Source organism: Micromys minutus (assembly GCF_963924665.1).
Source record: "Micromys minutus genome assembly, chromosome: X".
Taxonomy (NCBI): Eukaryota; Metazoa; Chordata; class Mammalia; order Rodentia; family Muridae; genus Micromys; species Micromys minutus.
Window position 1 is genome coordinate 81,464,570 of NC_137970.1, and position 23,778 is coordinate 81,488,347.

General features: G+C 37.8%; 1 protein-coding gene across 4 annotated transcripts in view; it reads right to left on the reverse strand.

Annotated features, from left to right (window-relative positions):
- Positions 1-1,553: 1,553 nt before the first annotated feature.
- ACSL4 (acyl-CoA synthetase long chain family member 4) overlaps positions 1,554-23,778 on the reverse strand; it is a 58,147-nt gene continuing 35,922 nt past the window's right edge. For all 4 annotated transcript variants that reach the window (XM_080909824.1, XM_080909823.1, XM_080909821.1 and 1 more), the window contains 11 exons: positions 23,061-23,199; positions 21,022-21,172; positions 20,795-20,918; positions 19,352-19,423; positions 18,127-18,266; positions 17,066-17,238; positions 11,972-12,046; positions 10,596-10,787; positions 8,009-8,123; positions 7,354-7,511; positions 1,554-4,359 (listed from right to left, as the gene is read on the reverse strand). In XM_080909824.1, the coding sequence (XP_080765950.1) occupies positions 4,202-4,359; positions 7,354-7,511; positions 8,009-8,123; positions 10,596-10,787; positions 11,972-12,046; positions 17,066-17,238; positions 18,127-18,266; positions 19,352-19,423; positions 20,795-20,918; positions 21,022-21,172; positions 23,061-23,199 (1,497 nt within the window). In that variant the 3' untranslated portion in view covers positions 1,554-4,201. The remainder of the gene's footprint in view (positions 4,360-7,353; positions 7,512-8,008; positions 8,124-10,595; positions 10,788-11,971; positions 12,047-17,065; positions 17,239-18,126; positions 18,267-19,351; positions 19,424-20,794; positions 20,919-21,021; positions 21,173-23,060; positions 23,200-23,778) is intronic.

Sequence of the window (23,778 nt, forward strand, 5' to 3'; positions counted from 1 at the left end):
TAAGTCAGCAATGCTTTAGTGGCTCTGGAGTCATCCAACACTATGTTAAATGTCTGATGGGGCTTGACAGTTTCCTGTTGCCTCAAAACATGATCAATTCTGGGTGCCTCTGCTGCTCTCCAAACTGCCCAGGACACACACACAGCAGGGGCAGATCAATGGTACCCTCCCCTGCAAAGCTTTATCATGCCAGGGTAACCCACATGGAACTCACCCTAAGCCTACTTTTCCTCCTATATGCTGTGGCCAGCAGAGATGTAACCGTGTATGAGAATGACAGAGTGCCTATTTGCCAAGTCTATGACAGCCTCCCTGGGACCAGAGACCATGCTGAGAACAGGAGCCCATCTGAAAGTGCTTTTAACAGGGTTCTTTAACTGCATAGTATATGTAATAATAAAAATTGACCCCCTGGAAAAAGTGGGTAAGAATGCAGGCTGCCAGGATTTCAGACTACTCTGGAGACAAAAAGTATCAATAACTCAGGCACATATGGAATCTCTTGGAGATTCCTGGGTTATGATCTCACTCCACGTAGTCCTCCAAGGCCATTGGGAATGAATGTATATTCCTTGTTACAAGCAAAACTTGACAAGATTCTTCTCTTGCCTCTGAATTAGCTTAACACTAGGGGATTTCCCAAGATGCATTTCCAGATATTGAACTACAAAGGCTCCTCTGCCTTTTTCAAGTTCTGATAGGGCAGAATTGTCAGCTCACAGTACTGCTTCTAAGACACAGGCAGTGACATTTTGTCCCCTGTAGCATCTAAGCAGGACTAGACCAATGCTTGGGTATAGTTAAGCAGGTTTGGAGCTTGTTGGGATTTTAAAACAGAAACGGGTTTGCTTCCTAAAGGCAGTCCAGTGCTATGCTATGCTGTACTGTCTTTTAAAATGTTTGCTGGGGTGTGGGAGCAGAATGGGGGTGGGGTAATCCTAGCACTCGGGAGGCAGGTGCCTGGTCTGCAGAGTAAGCTCTATAACAGCCAGGGCTACACAGAAAAACCATATCTAGAATAAAAAAAAGGAGGGGGGCTTACCTATATGTGACAGCATACCATGTAAGCCCAGCACATGAGAGGCTAAAAGAGGATTCTAAATTTGAGGCCAACCTGGGCTGCGAAAATACTCTCCCAGCCAAAGAGGGGAGAGACAGACTCCATCCTTAGCACTAAATAATAAACTTTTAGTGGCTACATTTGAGTAATGCCTGAAGTCAACCAAAGCAGAGTTACAAAACCAAGACACAGAGGCAAGTAACATAGTGTATGTGTGTCCTCATATACCTTACATATACCCATGTAAACATTAGCCTAAAATGATTATTAATTAGAATTTACCAATAATTAATATATCCTAACTATACATTATCCCAGTTTCATTATTCAGTTACAAAATATTCAACTCAATGTATTAAAATAATACTCCTGGGCTCAAATAAACCAACATAATGATTAGGATTTTAATCGCAGATACCCAAGCACACTACTTAAAAGGCCTACATAACATTCAAATACATAGATTTTTATATTGACATGTAAGAAAAACAAATTGGCTTGATAACATGGGTGGATTTATTTCTTAAGATTCAAGTGCAAACTTAAAAATAAGAACAAACAAAGCTTTTCAAGAGTAAACACAAAAAATCTACATAACAAACCTACAATCGTGCATTAACAGAAAGTACAAATATGAATATAAAATTTGTAGCCACATTCAAAATTTAAATTTATCTCTCCAGTTCCCAAATGCCACACGGATCTTTAACCTCTTCTTAGCTTGTCACTGTAGAAACATTTGTCATATACTCGCTACCAGGAAAATGTAGGCAAAGATTACTAGTCAATCTCTATGAACAAAGAAACAGAATTCTCTCTCACTTTGGACTCTATGAATCATTCATCTGTATTTCATTTCTTAAAAATCAGACAATCATACCTTCATTCTACATAAAAAAAGAATGAGTACAAATATCAAAGAAATAAGACCCTTTCAGGTAATTAAAGCAAAAATGATGAGTGTTCAACTTAGAAATGCACACACTTAAAATCAACAATAAGCACAGCTTTATTTGATGGCTGACATGTAATCATTGTGAACAATTGAAATATGTATAAAAATGGAGATCAAAATCTTTAGGCTCAAATACTTAAAAAGTCACTATGAATATGGAAAATAGTTCTGTTTACACAAACATGTATAATTTTGATGAAAAGTCAGGGGGCACTGGCATCTCCCTGGTCCCTTAACATGTTAGGATTTTCATGAAGAATTAGCAGCACCCAACCTTGTGTTAATTGCGTGATTCTTAAGGACCTAGTTGGCAGTGTTCCAGCTTTGGGAGATGGTTGTGGGTGGGATGCAAGTATCTTAAACAAGATAGTATGCATGCACTCACATTTTAAAATCACCATTCCAAATGGGATACATCTATTGGAAACGCCTTTAAAAAAGGATAAACAGTACACTTGCATTAAGTAGAAGCTGAATAGTAGTCTACTTGATAATGTCTTTTCACACTTCAAAGGCAAGACAGGAAGCATGAGAATACTCACATATGACTTCAGGGAAAACTTGCCTCAAATTTTATTTTGCAGAACACTGAAAATGAACTTTTACAAAAACCTTCCCTGTTGCTTATAATACCAGATGATTTTTGTTATTACCACCATATACATAACATTTAAATAACTTCTTTATAAATATTTTAGAGCACAAAGAACCCATTTTGTTGTAGTGGTGGCCCACATCTGTACAACACAAACATATATATATTATACACATACACACACGCGCACATGTGTGTGTGTATAAAATGACTATGAAAAAGTGCAAAGAATAACAGTATTAAGAATTTTTGCTTTTTACAGTAACTATGGTTCAAGTGCGAATATCTATCAAGAATATATAATTCCAGATTTTAGCTGAAGATTTAAAAACAAACTCACACTCCCATGTTACTGCGAAGACAGTCCTTAATCAAGTAACTCTGCCCTTCTCCCAAATCTAGCATTTCCAGTTTCTAAACTCTTCACAAACAGGAAAAGTGGTAACAGTGTTTTCTTCCCTTTGACTTCCCCAGGCTCATCCAAGACATTTTATCACCCGTAGGTTTGAACAAGATTTTGAGGAAGTCATTTATCATAACCCGCTTTGCTGAAATTAAAGCAAAATAAAAGGCTCTCTGAAATGCACACTACTGATCAAGAATCAATCAGCAACAGCAAACAGACCATAAATTACAAATGTGATTTAATACAAGCAATTTTAAATCTAGCGTCGTTATCAAAGTTAAATTCCGAGTCTAAATCTCTTCCCCAGGTTCAGTGCTATGTGAGAATCCTAATTCTGAATTCTTAGGATTCAATCAGTTTTCTAACAAAAAAAGCAATGTATCTTGTTGAATTCTGATTGACTAACACGTTCCCCTTGGTCTCAGTCTTTGACTATCACACACAGAAAGGTCACTTGTACAAAGTGGGCATTCCCTTAGGACATTTAAATAATTACAGTTGCTGATTTTAGTTCTCAGACATCCAAAGAAGCAGTTCAGCCTCCCTTCAAATGAGATATTTTTGGTATGCGAGTGTGTTTCAGTCTTAACTTCAGGCACTGTAATTATTAACAATATTATGATGATTCTACGTCTCACCTACATGACAATTATGATCTTAAAATACTAAGATACTGATTCCATATATTACAACTGATTTTTTTCCCTTCAAGATAAATGGTTGGAAGATGGTTTCAAAGCCTAATGGCATTTCTGCTTTGAGTTGTGTTAATATGCAATGTTGTCATGATTATTATGGAAACTTCTGAACTAGGAAGACATAGACACTGGAAGCTGTAAATTTCTTCAACTCTATCTATTCCAATTCCAATTTATTGAATTTAGCACGGAGTATCTTTTCTTTATAAAAACAAGTATCTAAGGCTAATTTTTAAAAACAGAATTTCTGCTCTAAACTTAATAACACAGCTAAAGGGAAATGTCTTCAATTTCAGTTTCACTAGGACTGTGCAAGTTAGAGTAGACTCAACTATTAATGACGTTTGTATGTTCGATGTTTGGATGTTTTTGTTCCGTGTCTTTAAAATACACCTTACATTGTAACAAGATCAACAAAGGCTCACACTCTAGAACTAAGAAACCATCAGATCACCTCCTGTGTAATGGAAATAAGACAAGCTGCATTTTATTTGCCCCCATACATTCGCTCAATGTCTTTGAGATAGTGGTTCTTCAATTCCTTCCTTTTGAGCTTGAAGGCATCTGTTACCAAACCAGTTTCAGGGGTCCATGGCTCTGGGCTTAATCGAACCTTGATTGGAATTTCAAATCGCTCCAATTTCACTGAAATAAAAAAGGAAGAGAAGGGTAGGAGAGAGGCAGGGAAGAAGTAGAAAGGAGGAGAAAGAGAGGGAGAAGAAAACAATGAATTCAACATAGAACTTTCAGAATTGATCACCTAAAGGATGCAATAAAAGAAATTTATTTACTGGTATGTCAATTAACATATGACAACCTTTTTCAAGGTCTTCCATTTTTTTGTCTTCATATTTTATGACTGCACTTCATTGAATGCCTGTATTCCCCTCCAAACATGTTTGTCTCAACCACTATAATGCAAGATCCATACATCAAGAGTCCTCAATAAATTCATACAGATCTATTTAAGTCATTTCATAAAAAATTAAGCCTCTAGAAAAATATTTCTTAAAAGCTGTATTATATAATCAAATGTGAACCAACATGGTATTTATTTGGTATAATAGTTGTGTTTAAATAACATAAATGCAGACACAGTACACATTATGTGGGAGTTACACAACTCAGTATATGTTGGGAGAAATATAAGAAATTAAGAACACAGAAGGAGCTGGGGATGGGGTATACCTCTAATCTCAGCACTGATGAGGCAGAAGCAGGTGGATTTCTGTGAGTTCCAGGCTAGCAAGGCTACACAGTGAGACACTGTCATAAAAATAAAAAAGAACAGGGCATTCAATCACATTAGACTATTTCTTACAATGCTTCAAGGTATGTATTAACAAAAGCTCATTATAAAAAATTCAGAAGACCAGACATGTCACGCTGCACATGAGCTTGACTGTTTTTATAGACTAACTTAAAATAAAACGTGTGCACACTTCCCACTAGCCTTGGTGACATTAGAAAATGGTTTGAGAGAATATGATACGTAATATGAGAAATAAAAAAACTCTCCATATTCTGTAGTATCGTGTTACCCCAAGTAATACCTAAACATGTAGGGAAAGAACATAAAATGTGCTTGAATTAACAGTGTCTGCTCTTTTCACACATTGTGGCTCAGTTACAGAAGGAACTGGAGATACCTGCCCCCTGGTGTCAAGGGAAATCTCAACTACAGATCTGGTTCCAAAGCTTTCATTTCTTTTTACTCTTCTAACTTACAAAGGAAATTCTTTTAAAACATCTGAATGCAGAAATACTGCAAAATTGGTCCACCACTTTGGTTGTACACAAATTAATGAAAGCATGTTTTAAAATGTCCTGTCATCCTTAGCTATATTACCATTTAAGGTATAACAAAAAGGGATGCTAGGGGGTGTCATTCTGAGGACTCCCCATCATTATTTCATATTCAGGAGCAAAACAGACGATCACAGCTTCATACAAGAATGAAGTAACCTCAGCAAATGAGAAAGAAGAAGTCAAGAACCAGTAATTTTCCATGTGCATTTTCTTTGGGGGGGGGAACCTGAACATTATAAAGGCAATCCAGTAGGTGGCAGCATTACCAATGTTTTTGCTGTTGCTATTTTTAAAGTGTGTGTGTGTGTGTGTGTGTGTGTGTGTGTGTTTACACTATAGAAGAAAGAAGGAACTAGACTGCCTGGATCTGGAGCCCCCAGGATCATGGTTATCATTCAGTATCCAAGTAATATATATTTGAATTACATATCTGACTCCAAGAACAGGAAAGTTATGGGAGTCTAGGGAATCCTGGGTTTTTTCTTCTGCTTTCTCTATGCAATTACAATAGAGCTTGGCATTCCCCAGTTATCTTTATACAGTTAAACACACAGTGATTGATAAATATTTGAGTAAACTTCTACTTTATTAGCATCTCAATTACTAAGGATAACTGGAAGAATTCCTACAATGGGCAGGTTATAGGCTGAAATAATGTGAGATACCATATTAAGAGAAAAATCAGAGTTATGTATCAAAGAAGGTCTGGGAGCCTGGTGACAGAACAAAGCAAAACTGTCACCAAAGAAAATAATTTTGAGGCATAGATGTTTCTTTGAGTGGGGGAAAGTACTACTCAAATACAACAGGTTAAATATTTATTTTCTGAAAATAAACTCAAGATGAGAATGAAATTATGTAGCTATTGACTTAGAAATAGCTGATGATATCGACAAATGGAGTTCATACAGAGGGCAAACAGAGGGAACTTCTGCCAGGGGACTTCCTTGAAATTTTCTGTATTGTCCAGTATTTCATGGTTGCAGCTGACTAGTGATTAAAAAACTATTACTTTCATCATTATAGCAATAGGTTAAAACAACAGGTAAATAACTTGAAAGTGAACACAGGGAACAAGGTTCCTCTCTACTATTCCTAGGAAATAAATACTCTAAAATAACTTTTCTTGGGTGGAAGGCAGTGGCTAAGAGGGTTAAGTTTCAGGATCTCTAGGCTAGTCAATAATACATAAAGACATTCTGACTCAATATTCTTTTAATGAAAAACACATTAGCTTCAATGAAGTAATTGAAATGAGGAAAAGGCACTGGATGGAAAAGTTCAATTATGTCTAGAGAAGAAAACCAAAAGAACCACTGCTAACTAACTCAGAGAAGGCTAAATAAAATAATGGTGGTGTACCAGAAAGGATGCCAAAGACTGCCCAAGTTTCAGTGGATGGCCGTACACCCATGCCCACGTAGGAAGCACTAATGTGACTTAGTGGGCTATTAAAAGAAAGGAGAGGACATGAAATTGGGAGGAGACCCATTTTTGGGTAAGGTCTGAGGGAAATTGGAGGAAAATAATTATGGTTAAAACTCATGTGTGTTTGTATAAAATTCTCAAAGAACAATAGAATATGTATTTAATTGGTAAGATGATTTTATATCCACACACATACACACATAACACTGGTGTTGAGATTTTTAGAAAAAGGAAGGATATAAAAAGTTTAGTGAGAAATGTTTTAAGAAGTCAGTTGTATATAGCAAGGAGTGCATACAATCAAGAGGCATTGTATATGTGTTTGAATTTTTTAGTGTAATACACAAAATATTTATTAGGTGACTTTTATGTTCTTCAACAACTTAGCAATTTCTGACTTACTGGCATTTGCAGCTTCTCGAATTTCTTTCAGTATTTCCGCTTCCATGGCAGGATTATTGCAAATATCAACCCATGATCCTTCTACCCCCTTCTGCTGTGCCAAAAGAGTCAACTTTTTCTGGTTGGGAACCACAAAACTGATCACATAGGACTGGTCACTGAAAAATTATACACAGTAAGAAATAAGCAAAATTATTCACGTTATTCAATGTAACAGTACAGTAGAATTTGAAATATACATATTATATGATATTAATTAAAAAAAAGAAAATGTCTCAATCTCACAGGCTTGACTTAGCAGGGCATGGTAGATGTCTAATAAAGTACTATAATAAATTAGTTTCTTAAAAATAACTTCATTCAAAAACTTTCATGTTCACTTTCTTAACCCCAAAGTTCTAAGAGAAGTTTGATGGTATCTGAATGTTTACACACAATCAAACTTATTTTCTAATGCTCCTTTTACCGTGTGTATATGAAACACAAAACAGAACTACTCTTTTGTCTGGCAGGCTAGTGATCAAGTCTGATGACCTGACTTTGATCTCCAGGACCGAAACGGCAATAGCAGAGAACCTGCACAAGCTGCCCCACATAAGCTTCCCACAACAAACACAGAAGAGACGATATGTAGACAGACAGATAAAAGAGTTACCTTTTGGCAAAAGCACAGATGTTGTCAATCAGTGGGCAATTCTTCAGTGCAGCTTCTACTTTTCCAAGAGATACGTATTCTCCTGCTTGTAACTTCACCAGATCTTTCTTACGATCTATAATAATAAAAACATGGATCCTTAAGTTAAATCAAACATTGGTGGTTGTCTCTTGGGAGGCCTGCTCTTCTCTGAATGAAGATGGGGAGGGGGTGGATCTGGGGAAGAAGAAAGGTGGAAGACAGCTAGGAGGAGTAGAGGAAGGAAAAACTATGGGTGGGATCTACTGCATGAGAGAAGACCTCCTTTCCAATTAAAAAAATACAAATTTGCAGTTTGTTGCATTGAGGCATACATAATTCTGATTTCATCTCAATTTCTTGCCTTCAGTTTTCAATTATAAACATATTTCCTCTAAAAATCTTGACATATATATGCATATATACATACATTTCAGTATAAAATTTAATATATAAAGTTTAAATATTTTAATATATAAATTTGTGTGCATACAAATACAAACTCTTTGGAGCATTAGATGAGGAATGGGAGCATCATCTGGTATAGGCTATGATGCTTGGCCTCTCTCCACCTCATTCATATCTGTCATACCCCACAGAAGCATGACATAGTCTATCCCATATAAAGCACACTCAACAAATGCTAATTCCCACATTCCCTGTTTGACATTTTCTTTGTACAGTGACAGTGCCATAAGAAAGTGCTCATCTTGAGTACTTATTAGCCTGCTTAAAATCCTTTGTATGAATGACGTGTTGCCTACCAACAGCGAGAGTAAGGAGACAGGAGGAGGTCGAGGGAGGAGGTTGTGATCAAAACTCACTGTACTCATGGATGAAAAAATAGGTTTTCTAAAAATCACTGTTCTGGGTACTTTTTAACAAAAGACCGTCTCTCTGGCATTCTGCTAAACTAATGACTTCCTTTTCTACCTGCACCTGCAACCACAGTGTGCACGTGCATTGTATATGTACAAGTGCACTGATGGTATTCATACATTTGGATCACAATTGTTTACTTTTTTCCTGAATACACAAATGTAAGGTTACATACAAGGCATTAGGATAATATAAAACATTCTCCAATACACATGGGGGTTGGGAATGAAAACATTCTCTAATACACATGGGGGTTGGGAATGCAGAGATAGCATGAAAGCATAATGACTTGAGTTCAGATCTCCAACACCACAGAAAAGCTGGGTGGCGACATGTCTGTTTACGCCCATAACTGGGAGAAGGGCAGAAACAAGTAAGATTCCCGAAGCTTACTGGCCAGGAAGCCCAGACAGCTTGATGAGTTCTAGTGCAGTGAAATACTATTTCAAGAGGAAGCCAGAAATATGTTAAAAAGAAACCCATCACTTCAACCTCTGTCCTCCAGGTTTATGCACACATCTATGTGCACAGACACACACTAAGTACAAACACCATACACAGATGCAAACTGAAGAGAAGCCAGATGTGATGGAACATGAATATAATTCCTATCCATAGGAGTCTGAGGCAGGAAGCTTGCGAGTTCAAGGCTAGGCTGTGCTAGATTTAGTTATCCTATAAAACATGTCTCAAAAACAAGTTGCGCTGGGAGAAGATAAAGGAAGGCTTAGGATGTGGACCCATACTATTCCTCTAGCATATAGAAAGCCCTAGGTTTGCTCCGCAACAGATGGGAATAGGAAAAAAAAACTATAAATAGGATTGCCTAGGAAAAGGTTTCATTTTTTTAATGAATCAACAGATCAATGTTAAAGATGAAGACAAAACTTCCCAGGAAATCACTGATTATATTCTGCTACTACATACTATATACTACAAAGGAGAACCACAGATTAAATGTGTCACTAGAATTATGACCAGGTAACCGTATCAGTAGAAGACACAATAGACCCTGGACAGTAGCCCTTATGGATAGTTAACGTTTAAACCTTTGCCTATTTAAAGTGAACACAGGATTTCTTTGGGAGTTGTGTTTTGAATGCAAACTTCTACTTCTTTAAGTCCAGTTTTAAAAAGTTGCCAAAGCAACACACGTTTTCAAAAGAGTAAAGATTGAAATGATCTTGTTCTAACTCTTAGAGATAGCCACAGAAAGAGGTACCAGAAAAATAAACATGGGTGTAAGATGATCCCTGAGAAATTAGGGACAAGAAAGGCCTAAAATCATGCACGCATGTCACCGGAAACAGTCATACAGAGTTCAGTGATGTTAAGCAAAAGAGGTCTTTACTGAATTACTTTTGTTTTTTCATTGTTGAATCTGTTTTTAATTTTCCTGTCCACTTTCCCCTTCCCCTCCTCAAACACTGCTAATACTATTGCTAGTACTTCAAAAGACTTAGGGGCTTCTCTGAGCATCTCTCATTTCTTAACTTATCTCACTCTAGCAGCCGCTCTGTAAAGTTCATGTGCCGGTTTCACAGAGGGAGCTCAGGCCCATGCGCATAAGTTGGAACTCGCAGAGAGTTGGAACAAATCAATCTATGGACCCCACTGATGGCCTGACCTAGGTTATTTTTCAGGTTCACTGAAGTTACAAAATGAAAGAAACTATGGAGAACACACTGACCTATAATCTGTAAGCATCCATCAGGATGGAATTCCCCAATATCGCCAGTGCAAAACCACCGTTGTCCATTTTCATCCACAGAATAATCTTCTGCTGTTTTCTCTTCATTTTTAAAATATCCCATGGAGATATTCTGGCCTCCAATCACAATTTCACCTCTTGGGTTCGGCTTATCATGAACTGTGTAGCCACCTATAAATATTTTTTTAAAACATCAGTTATTATCCTAAAACAAAATTCTTTTACAAATTCTTTAATTGTGTTTGTGCACACATGAGTGTGTGCACACATGTACACCAACATATGCCACGGTACAGATAAGTTAGAGAAAAACTTCCAATGGCTGGATCTTTCCTTCCACTATGTGGGTCCCAAGGAACAAACTCAGGCCACCAAAGTTCGCAACAAGTGCATTTCAATAATTCTTAGAAGTGTCTTTGTTATTCTAAATTTTATATCATGTTTATGGGAGAATCTTAGTTTGCATTCTATCAGTTATGACCATAATGAGAAAATAATGAGGGAGACCAAGAAACACTCTATGAAAGTCACCACTGCAAATTTCCTACCCAAACCTTCCCATGACACAAAACACAGAGGACATATTTAAAGCTTAGAGTTCACAAGACTCTTAACATGAAACCATGGCAAACAAGATCAATATTTAAAGCTGTTTTAAGTAAGTTTTCAACATGTTGCTATCCACAGTTCTCAGATTTTATGCTCAGAAAGTTTTAGGCAGAGACTATAGACAGGAAGTACTAAGAAAGGCCATAACATTAAGCAAGAGAGAAGGGGAGGCCATGGGAAATGGGGGAAAACTTTACAGACTTAAACAGTGTGGTAGTTGTCAGTTCTTTCTGGCATGGCAAGGCTGTTTAACTTTTTCTTTATTTGATAATCCACCATACTGCAAATAATGTATATTTATTATCCTTTATCACGTCCATAAGAAAAATGGTTTATATCTGACTTCAGATCTTTGTAAAATTATCAACCATATGTTTATGGTTCTAAATGTCTTGCCTCTATAGGTATGTATATAAATATGAATAATGACTATAGCAATCTGCTAGCGTCAAGAACCTGTGGTATATATGTAAATGTGTGCACTGTCTCCCTGCCACCTGAAAATCCAGGGTTTCACACAAGGGAAGCTCTAATTAGAAACTTTTTCCACCTTGCCATCAAGTATTTGCTAATTGAAAATGACAGTGGCTAAAATCTAGTCATGTTCTCTGCTGAGCATACACTGTGCAGAAGAAAACCATAGGGAAGAGGCAAAAGCAAGGACAGGCAGCTTCTCGCTTCAGTGCAATCCAAGTCTTAGGACTCCCTTGTGTCTAGAGTCAAGGAAGCCTATGTGGAACCCTTACCTTCCTGCCAGTCTTTCAGCTTAATTTCACAGCAAATAAGAGGAGCTCCAACTCTTCCAGTAGTGTAGTCAGTAACTATAGAAGAAAACCAACCAAACCGTTAGTATACAGTAGTTATGATGTACACACCAACCCACTAGAAATACAGAGTCTCAAAGATGACAGAAGAGGCCACATGGGGAGTGTCAATTTCACTTTTCAGCATCTCCACTCCGGTTTCCACAGTATAGTTTTGCTTCTCGGGTTATATTTGAGATAATTACATTTTTTTTTAAATCTGCTACAAGCAAAGGGGGAGGTCTACCACCATCTAACCTAGGATTCTGCTAAGACAGAATGTGACAAGAATTTCTGCTCTATCACTCACTGCATGCCAAAAACACTTGTCTTTGGCCTGTTTCTTCACCTATTAACACACTGACTTCATATAAGTACATGTGAAGACCAAATGTGATGATGAAAGCAGCACTTGCTGCTACTTGTCACAAATAAAATGACCAAGGAATTGTAACCACTGTTCTCAGGTATCTTCATCATTATCACCCCCACCAACATCATCACCAACATCACCATCATTTTCATCAGCAGCAGCAGCCCTTCCTTAGTACTCTGTGACTAGTCTTAACAATAATCACATCTTCATTAGATGAGTTATTATGAACCTAGCACTAAGGGCTGGAGAGATGGCTCAGTGGTTAAGAGCACTGACTCGTCTTCCAGAGGTTCCCAGCAACCACATGGTGGCTCATGACCATCTGTAATGGGATCTGATGCCCTCTTCTGGTGTCTCTGAAGACAGTGACAGTGTACTCATACATACATCCATACATCTGTACACACACACACTATATATTATATATTACATAAATATATCTGAAACAATGAATCTAGCACTACATTAAACAATGCAAGCTAAATACAAAGAATGCCTTGACCCAGCCCCCAAGGCCTTACCAACAGATGACCCAGGGGAGAATGTATGTGAAACAGTATAGAGAACACTTAAATCCTCATTCGCATTTACAAGTGGTGACAGAAATGAGCTGAGGAGCTAGGACAAGGGTGTTGGTCCTAGAGAAAGCACATTACAAAAAACTGGCAGCGCCCTTCACAAAGCAGCTTCAATTGGAAAGATTACCAGCTGTCTTATCCCAGAGTTATGAAATCAGTAATTGGACCTTGAATACTCTCAAAAAACCGAGTTAGATATGAGATAATACAAGGTAAGAAATGCACAATAAGAAAACTGCAGCTGTGTCTTATACACTGTGTCTAGAATGTCCTTTGCTATAAACTGGCTGTACCCACTGCGTTCAAAACTAAGGTACCAGGGCATCTCTTCCCATGCTCACAACATCCTTCCATGTTAGCTTGCCATGTTTATTATAGTGCTCAGTTCATATAAGCCATCTATGATGATGTGATTAATTAAATAGATGATTTCAATTAAATCACATTAAAAGAGTATGAAATCCGCTCTACAATAATATATAGGGAAAATGTCCATCTTATTCCCTGGGTAAGCTATGCACCTCAGTTAATAGCCACAGTGACTTGGGTTGCACCTCCCCATTTCAGGCTGCACACTCCAATCTCTATGTGGAGTGCTTACATTGCTTTCTTTCCTCCCTAAGCCCTTCATCTGGAGGCTTCTACAAGTACCATAGTACTCTGGATACCAGAAGGACCCATGTAAAAAGAAGTAGCCGTATAAAAGTTGGGCAATGGTGACTGGCTATGACTAGTCAACAAAAAGGGTATCCAAAAAGAAGAAAAGAGAAATTACAGGGAGGTTAAGTCCCAAAATCTCTATCAAGAGAGAAATGGCTTACCCACGGAGGAATAGAAAGGTATATAAGATAATAGACAGGGACACTGTGCTAGATCAAAGATACCTTCAAAAGACTAAGCAAAGGCATATTTAGACTTTACACATCCGTCAAATAGTGGTGGGCTAGAAGAGGGACTAAAGGGCTGTCAGTTCAGAACAGCCACAGTAATATAAGGTGGGATGATAACTTTGGCCCAGAGGGAAAGAAAGGGCAGCCTAGTGAAAAGAATGTGGAGATCTGATTGAAATTAACGTTAGGAAACAGTCTGAACTTCAACATTGAGTAATTACTGGAATGGTTTCAGAGATGTGATGACACTGTCACAAGAAATCATTTAGGACAGTTTGGGGTAGGTGACTTTTAGACAGTCAGGATGATGTAATAGTAATCCACAAAAGTTCCTAGGCTGCATGTAAACACACACACACACACACAAACACACACACACACGATTAAAATGTCATTTATTTCAAATTTTTCCATGCAATATTTTGATCAAAGACTCTTTCCCTTTCCACATCCTCCCCATCTTCCTATCCACCCAACTCCATAAAGAAAATCAAAACAAAAACCCAGTAAGACAAATCCCCCCACCAAAAAAAAAGTACACACACACACACACACACACACACACACACACACACACAATGATAGTCTACTTGGTATGACTACTCCTGTGATAGGTCCCGTCCTTAAGTATAATACTCCATTGAAGAAAACATTTTCCCTTTACCAGTTGGTATCGACTCAGACTCCTACAGCATGCACAAGACACACACAAGTTCAAACCAGAAAACCAACATCTCAAACATGATTCCCATATAACCCCAGTGCTTCTCAACCTGGCAGGATTTTCGTGTGCTCAGGAGCAATGTGGCAATATGCAGAGACATGTTTCATTTATACAGCAAGTTACAACTAACTAGTAACGTGATCGTTAATATCACTCAGTACATGAAAGAGATATAAAACCATAGAAATATGTGGTTCAAAATGAGAAAAGGGCCAAGACTAAGACACTCTGCCTTTAGCAACTGAAGGTAATGGAAAACAGTAACAACAGCAACAAAGGAATATAAGAGGGATGCTTGCTCCAAGAGTGAAATTACCCAGAGTGAGTATTGAGGTTAGTCTAGCACCAAAGTGTCTCTGTGTGCACACCCATAGATTTATGCTGCTCTCAACGTTGGCTAGAAAAATCAATGACTCATGAAGAGTGCTTAGTGTGAGTAGGTGTGCATGCTCAGCTATGGATAAATCAACTGTATGTAACACTGACTATCAAGCTGTGGGTCACAAGCCCTCTGGTAAACCTCTATCTCCGAAACTATTTACATTATGATTCATAACAGTGGCAAAATTATAGTTGTGAAATAACAACAGAAATAATCTTTACGGTCTGGGGGATCAGCACACCATGAGGGACTGTATCAGGGGGTCACAGCATCCCTTCTAATGCACAGGGAACATCTCAGGAGTGGTAATATATGAACCAGAGGACGGGAATATGTGTGGAATATGTGTGGATTCTGAACACAACAATGCTGCTTACATACCAACTCATAGCAGCTATGTTTCCTATACAAAACCTGCAAAAGACTACACCAGTCAAAATTTCAAAGGGTCCCCAAAAACCCCACCTTGCAAAGGAGTTGCCGGTGATAGCTGCTGAGATGGGAAATCATCCGTTGCCTACATCACAGAAGACAACCCTATAACCATGTGCATATGGGCAGCAGAAACTGGATTTAGGGTTAGCATACTAAAAAATGGAAAGAGAATTAAGGGCCCAGGGAAAGTTGGAGAATGAAGTGCTCTGTGGATATGACCAAAATCTGTTGCATTCATTATGACATTTAAGGAATAAAATTAGTATTTTTTAAATTGATCAAATAAAAAAGTTAAGACTATCATGACAGAATTATGAGACTTAAAACTAAAGGGTACATATGATGTGATGGTTTCAATTAAGTGTTTATAAAAGTAATAAAGGGTAGTCTAATAACTCTTTTTTGCTTATGAAATCATAAGATATGTCACTAATGCTGAAGACACTGTTTCAGAGGCCACTGAGCTGGAACTAACCTGAATGCCTCCCTCCTTGAGGACTAGCTTTCCTGGTACCAGAAGCCGCCATGCTAGCTCCTAAAGGAATGAAGAAACTAATAGCCCCACCTAGCTGTGATGCCTAGGAACCACACGAATGACCAACATGACAAGATAACTCTACGCAATACTGGCATGCATGTCTTGGTGATAATCAACAGCTCTCTAATTGGATATGACCTGCTCACCAAGAGAGAACCCATGCCTAGTTCTGGAAGCCTAGCCAACTTACCCAGGACTAGATGTCATGGATCTTGGAGGACAGTCCACAACCATTAATGTACTAAGCCAGCAAAATCCCTAACCACACTCTAAATACCTACAGGTAAGTGTAGTTCTCACTCTTCATCATAGAAACTTCTCTTTGCAACAGCTGGAAACCATTACATAAAACTACAACCCATCAACATTGTGGAACTTAGTCAGAATGGAGACATTTACAAACCAATTCCTATAGTTAACATTCAGGTAACAGGGAGGAGCTGGGAGGGGCAAGGAGGGAATTTGCTGTGTGATCTCCTGGTAATGTCAGAAGCTACATCCATAAAATCTCACCAAAATGACAGAACAATGACAATAACATGCCTGCCAAAGTAAAGTGGACAGGTAAAATACAAAGAGACCTCAACTCTATACAACATATGACCAAGGCAATGCTGGGACGGGAGCAGTCTTCTTCTGCAAGGAAAGCACACCAGTTGTGGATATCTAATACCAAATGGCCGGGTGGTAGTGTGTTAATCTCAGCACTGGGGAGGTAAAGGGAGGCAGATCTTGAGTTCGAGGCCAGCATGGTCGACAAAGCTACAAAGTGAGTTCCAGCACAGCCAGAACTATACAAAGAAACCCTGTCTCAAAAAACAAGGAAAAAAACAACCACACAAACAAAAAATGGTCAGCCCTGAAAACATACACAAATAACACTATAAAGAATGAGAAGGTTCTAACTGGGAATATTTATGTCTGTCTGTAGCTACATGCATGTTAAAACAATTTTAAAAAATGAATTTGAAAGCAAGCAAAGAGAGGTTTATGGCAGAGTTTGAAAGAAACAAAGGATAGGGGAAATGATTTAACTATTATAATCTCAAAAAAAGAAGCAGTTATAGAATAACCACGCTTTTCCCTGTGATGCTAATAAAGGACCAACGCTCACCTTCAGTTACTGTTCCAGCACCACATGATTCTGTCAGCCCATAGCCCTGACCAATGGGGCAGCAGAAGCAGACATTCATGAATCGGTGTGTCTGAGGAGACAGTGGGGCACCACCAGACAGCATCATGCGGACATTTCCTCCCAGCAGAGCCTTCACCTTTTTAAACAGTATCCTTAAAAAGAAGGGGAGAATGCTTATGCCGTCACACACTCTTCTTGATACCTGATAACGGTGATAACATTCTCAAAACTGTGGCCCCAAAACAGACATTTCTAAATCATGATAATAATGAGAAGGTGAGCGCAGCAAATAACACCTTCTAACTATGGTAGAGAAGGCATTCAAGCCTTCCCCCAAACACAAATGTGTAAAAATCCTGCTGACACATGCTAAACAAAAGAAAATGGCGTCAAAGGAAAAATGTAAGCTCTCTATTAGCACTAGGTCAACTTATGAACCTTCTAATGTCAAATTCCATTGCTACATTTTAACTGCATCACCTCACCATAACCTTATGAACACAACGAAACACAACCACACATAGAATCCATCTTAAAAATCTCTTTTCTCTGCCCCTCCCTCCCTCCCTCCCTCTCTATGTGTGTATGTATACAATAATGTTATTCACTGAGTTACTTTTAAGCATTAATGCTTGTATTCAAGGCTGCATTCTAGGTTTTCTTCAAGAGACCCAATTAATACTTATTTACTTCATCATTAAAATCTGTTAAATTATCAAATTTAGAGTCCACTGTCTTTTCATTCTTATATAATCCATAGAATATAGAATAAAGCATAAATCAAGGTCTTAATTATGGTGATAATATTTAATCTAGATTAATTTGTTTGGTCTTCCTTCAAATTTAAAACACAAAAATGTATAGGCACACTAACATATGTTCATGCTGTCAGAGTTTGAAAAGCTGAGGCAGGAGGGTCACTTGAGTGAAAAAGTTTAAAGCCAGACTGGAAAACATCCAACTTTGGATGCCACCCACACTAAACTACACAAAACACTATATAATAGGTTCTGAATACAGGGCCTCTGCAATGTACTTACAGATTACAAAGAGGTGCGTCATATCCTTTCTTGATTTGCTCTAATTTGTAATCATACCCGATTTTAAAAAGAGTTTTCTGAATATAATTCATCTCTTGAACCTTGCTCATAACATTCTTGTAAATTCTATCCATGATTTCCTGCAAGACAAACAATATACTAAATAATCTGAAAAGAATTAGAACACTAAAGATGAAATTGTAATTTTGCTATTATGAAGCATAATATGAAAACCCAATATGCAAGATAACTGATATGTGACCCCTGTGGATATCACAAACCACAGGTTGAAAACCACTGTCTTAGGTAGAAGTCTCCAGGATAATGGATATATTAATTCCCCTTATCACACAATTAATTTTACTGACTTGGTCACTATTTCTAAGAAACTAAAAGATAATGCATATTAATTAGTATACCATGCCCAATAGCATACACAACTTAAAATAAAATAAAATTTTACTTTTAGAAAGACTCAGCTCAAGTGTACAAGGAAGATGGCCGTGGAAAAGACCTGGTTCAACCAAAGGGAAAAGATTAGCCTGCTGAACTCATAGGCCGGCAAAACTAGAACTAGAAATATCAATCTTTGAAGAGGATCTTCAGTTGTCCAAATCCAAACAGCAATCATGGGGATTGAGAGACACCTAAACAGTCTAGATGTTTCTTTGAGTTTATTTTCAGATCACATCGTCAGGAGGGCTCTGTTCTAATTGATGGTTTAATCACTAATGAATACATTTCTTTAGAAAGAACTTCAGGGAAATGAAAGGTCAGATGCTACGTTTGTGTGGTGTGGTGAGACGTGCTGCCCTTTGGACTCAGATCCTTCACCAACCTTAGAGGCACTTCAGCGTCCTTAGAGACGCTGCCTCTATTCTGAAGGGTAGTGTAGGACATCCTTAACTGCCTTTAATGGTGAGATTTAACAAAACATTCTGTAGAGTACATTTCTACCTTAAGATATTAGGACATGCCTCCTTCTACGTGCTGTGAATGATCATTTATTTCCATCTTGAAATTTTAAGCACCAGCAAATACTTACAGGTATACATTTCATCTTTAAGATTTCTCGGATTTTTTTAAGGATCATCTATTCTAGTATTTCAAAGTAAAACTTATTCTTAAGTAGATACATCTAACCTAAATGTATTACATGTTACAAGTTGTCAGCAAGAGCAGGTACAAGTGGCCTTTGCTCTTTGCGCCGCTCTTCTGTACTCACCGGAACAGCAGCCATAAGTGTGGGTTTCAGTACAGTACAATCACCTTTGCTTCCCTTCTTGATTTTGCTGGACTGCATTCATGAGAAAACAAAAATCATCAGGGAAGATGTTAGTCCAAATGCGGCAGATCCAATTCAAATACTGATAATGAAGGCAGAATTTGGACATGGGATGTAATCTTTTATTACTCCGTCTATTGCAAGTCCAGAGAGTGCGTCTGTGTTAATACCGTATCACCAAAGATAACACACAGGCACTTTCAAGAAAATGTTCATTTTTTAACAGGGCCCCATTAAAGCATACTTAGCACTAAAACAAAATTGAAGGTTATTTTTGACTGCTTATTCAATAGGCAAGGATATATGTCAAAATGATCATTCTAAACATTAGTTGGCATCACGGAGAAATAATTTTGGCAATATTCTGGTTTGTAGCATCATAAGGACCATGCCAGTGGCCAAGTAAGCAATATGCATATATATACATATACATCAATGTGCATACTTTCTTGCATGAATAAAAATGTTAGATTAATCACAGGTAGAAAGTTCATTTGCTGGAAACAAAAAGATAAAATAAGAATCTCTTATAAGGTGATTTATAAATTTAGATGAATCATATGAAAAGGAAAGCAGCAGTGAGATTCATAGAACTCAACTTTCTTTCTAAAATTGGTTTTCTTTGTGTAACTTCAAATGTGCTTAAAAGGGAGTGCTGCCTTTTGCTGGGCTTTCAGCTATGGACAATAGAAAAAAGGCTAGTTCTGTGGAAAGCTGAGGGCTGCCCTTGGAGATGCTGCCCTGCTAAGCCAAGAGAAGTTTCTGCAGAGGTGGAAATATTTGCTATTTGTGTTGTCTAGCATGACAGCAATATGTCACATAGGTATCGAGAACCTTTTAATGTGACTTAAAATGTGGCTATGTAAACAGGAAACCAAGGGGGGTGGGTGGCACACATTTTTATCCCAGTGGTGGCACAGGCCTTTAATCCCCAGCATACCAGGAGGCAGAGGCAGGTGGATCTGTAGGCCAGCCTGGTCTACAGAGTGAGTTCCAGGACAGCCAGGGCTATTACACAGAGAGACTTTATCTTGAAAATAAGTAAATAATCTACATTTTAAAAATCAATTTCCATTTAAGGGCATGGCTTGGGACATGGGTCCAAAATAAATTCAGAAAAACTATGAAGCCTAAAAAAACCTACACCTCTTCCATAGAACCGTATGGTTCAGAAGAGTATGTCAAAGGTTCAGTGAATATACTTTCTAGTATAATGCTCCAAAATACAATCCAGTACAAAAAGAAAGCAGTTATCTCAAAATAACTTTAAAATATGGGCCTAAATCAATGCTAATACGATATTACTAATGAAAAGCTATGTAGGATGCCACAGAGAACATTTTACTGAACGAACAATCACGAGCCGAGACAAAAATTTGTCACCTGGTCAGACAATGTAAGTGGTGAGGAATATCCAATCCTGCAGCCGTAGGTAAAGCAAGATATCTCTGCCGTCAGTTCCAGCACATGAGCCAGAGGTAAGTAGCCAATATATGTGTCCTTTGGTCTAAAACAAAAGAGAAAACATGCTAAGTACTTTTGAAAAGGCATTTTTAAACAAAGAACTTAATCATGAACTCAATCAATGAAGTTGAATGAGAGTCTCTTACCCTAGTCCAGGTATGCGTTCACACTGGCCTGTCATTCCAGCAATCAAATTGCTATGATGCATCATCACTCCCTTGGGGCGGCCAGTAGAACCACTGGTATACATGACAATGGCCATGTCTGAAGGACTTGGTCTATTTGGAGGAATGCTTGCTAAATAAATAAACAAAGCACATTTTCTTCAGTTCCACATTGCATTACTTGACAAGGTTATTTTCATCTCACATGATTATGCTAATTTTCAAGACTAATCTGGTTTAACAATCAGGAAGAATGGTGGTCAAATTCCAGTTGATTGAAATAAAGATTTCGAACTCAATCCAGCCTATTTATCAGCCCCAACTGATTAAGCCTCATCACAGTGCTACGTAGAGAATTGGGAAGGATTTCTAAGGCTTTGAAAACTGGGAAGGATGGTATCTTGTGTATATTCCTTAACAAGGAATAATGGTTTGGGTCAGGGATGGTAGTTTGCATCTTTAATCCCAGAAGCAGAGAGCCATGTGGATCTCTGAATTTAAGGCCAGAGTGATCTACATTGTGAGTTCCAGGACAGCCAGGGCTACATACTTTCCCCCACCTTGTCTGAGGGTGGGGGAAACGAACAAGCTATATATAGCGAATGTTCCTTCAGTGTGTTCATTGTCATTGGTAGGATCCAAGAAAGGACTCACCCGAGGATCAACTAAAGAAGCAGACCAAACACACATGACATTTCTCATCTTTGCCTATCTTTAAATAAACATACAAAATGTATCCTCATAATATTTGTATACTCAGGTAAACTATTACTACAACATGTATCATAGCTCTACATGTAATATCTATTATTATGACACATGCTAATGATTCTTCACTCAGGTCAAGCAGTATAATAAAAATATATGGATCCTGTTTATCTTGGAAACAAATTGATGTTAGTGATTCATGTCAGTAGTCAATCAAAATTATAAGGAATGATATTTTGTGTCAAACATTTTGGTGAGTCATCAGGACTGGCAGTAATAGAGCCTGTGGATCCCAACTTCCCAGGCAAGCAAGCAGCAATCTCATAGTATCAACCTGCTGATAACAGGCAATTCTCCATGGGTCTCACATAGTTCTGTGCATCAAACCAAGAAAGAGATACTCATTTGCTCTGGACAGTCTTTTCAAAGGATGTACACAGAGATGCATACTCTCCAGTGTGAATAAGATGCATGCTCACTGCCCAGAACTATAAAAGAATAAAATATTTGGCCTCCAGGCTTCTTTTCTATAATCCAAATGCTAACATGATACTCTGTTGTGGCCACTTCATGGGTTCAGTTTTTTTCCTCACCTTTTCAACCCACTAACGCTAGACAGGAAGAAAAAAGGAGAAAGGGTGTCACTATTGCTAGACTACTTATTGCTCATTGGGAACATTGAGTTCCTTGGGGCAAGTTTGATCCTCCCCATAAGGATACCTAATTTCTTCTTTGTTGTTGTTTCTTCTATGCATTTAACTACTCAACAATCCAAAACCATCAGCAACCAACCAACACCCCACAACCCAACAAAAACAGCACCTCTCAGGACCCTGGCACTTATATATCATCTCCAGAATTCCAAATGTCACACACTCTCAGAAACTGTTAGCAGCTAGCAAAATCACAAACCTGCCAGAGCACAGGGCAAATCATATGGTCAGCTGCTGTGCAAAATCTCAAGCAGCCTCATATCCCTGGTTTTATAACCCATAAACCTGGGTTTAAAACGAAAACTCATTCTTATAATAGATCTGTGTTTAAACAAAACAAAACAAAAATTCTTACTACAATTCTGACCATTGTTTGGAAGAAAAAAAAAACCTGCCTTATCTCAAACTAAAGTCAGCTTGCTGTCTTCAAGAAATTCAGGCAAAATTGCCTTATTTAGGAAAAAGAAATTCTTTCATGTGCAGTCTTGACTACTTTTAAATCAAACAGCTCCAGCATTTTTACTCCTGTCATTTTTTATTAATCTGCTGAAACAACAAATATGAATCCACAAGGAAATTAATTTCAACTGCTTTACTTACAGTTTTCTGGCTTGGATCCCAGCTCCTCTACTGATTGCATGCTGTGAATCTCAAGCCCCTCAGGGTACTCCGCTCTATTGATAGTCTTATTATCCACATAAATGATATGTTTAACACAATTGATATCTAATAATGCCGCCTGTTGAACAGAAATAAAAGCCAGCTATTCAATTTGTCACACTATAGAAATTATTAACTGAAAGGACTGGAAAAATGTTTACTAACTAAATTTCACTGTCAATGGTAATTATAGACAAATTCAGAGTGCTCTAGTATTGTCAACATAAATATTAAATAAACCAACCCTATCTTTCAGATGAAAACTACTAAAACCAAAACAATTAAAAATAATAACAATCACAGTAAGATGCTAAGAGACAGGTAATATTAAAATATGTAAAACTAGATAACAAATTTTAATGGGGCAGGGAAGGAATACAAATGTACCCTACTTAATAGTGTTCTTTCTTATCATTCTAATCATAGGCCTATCTCTTGACATCTTAATGTTGCTTGTCACAAAAATATACTTTTGAAGCTTCTTGGTAACCACAAAGCAAAAACCAATGATAGGCAAACAAAAATAAAAAGCAATAGATCAAAATCTGTGAACCACTTAATCATACATGAGACTGACTATAAGTGAGGTAGGTAAGACCTCAACAAAAAGAAGCCACAAAATTGGTTGCAGGAAGGCCATACATTTCAATAGTTAACT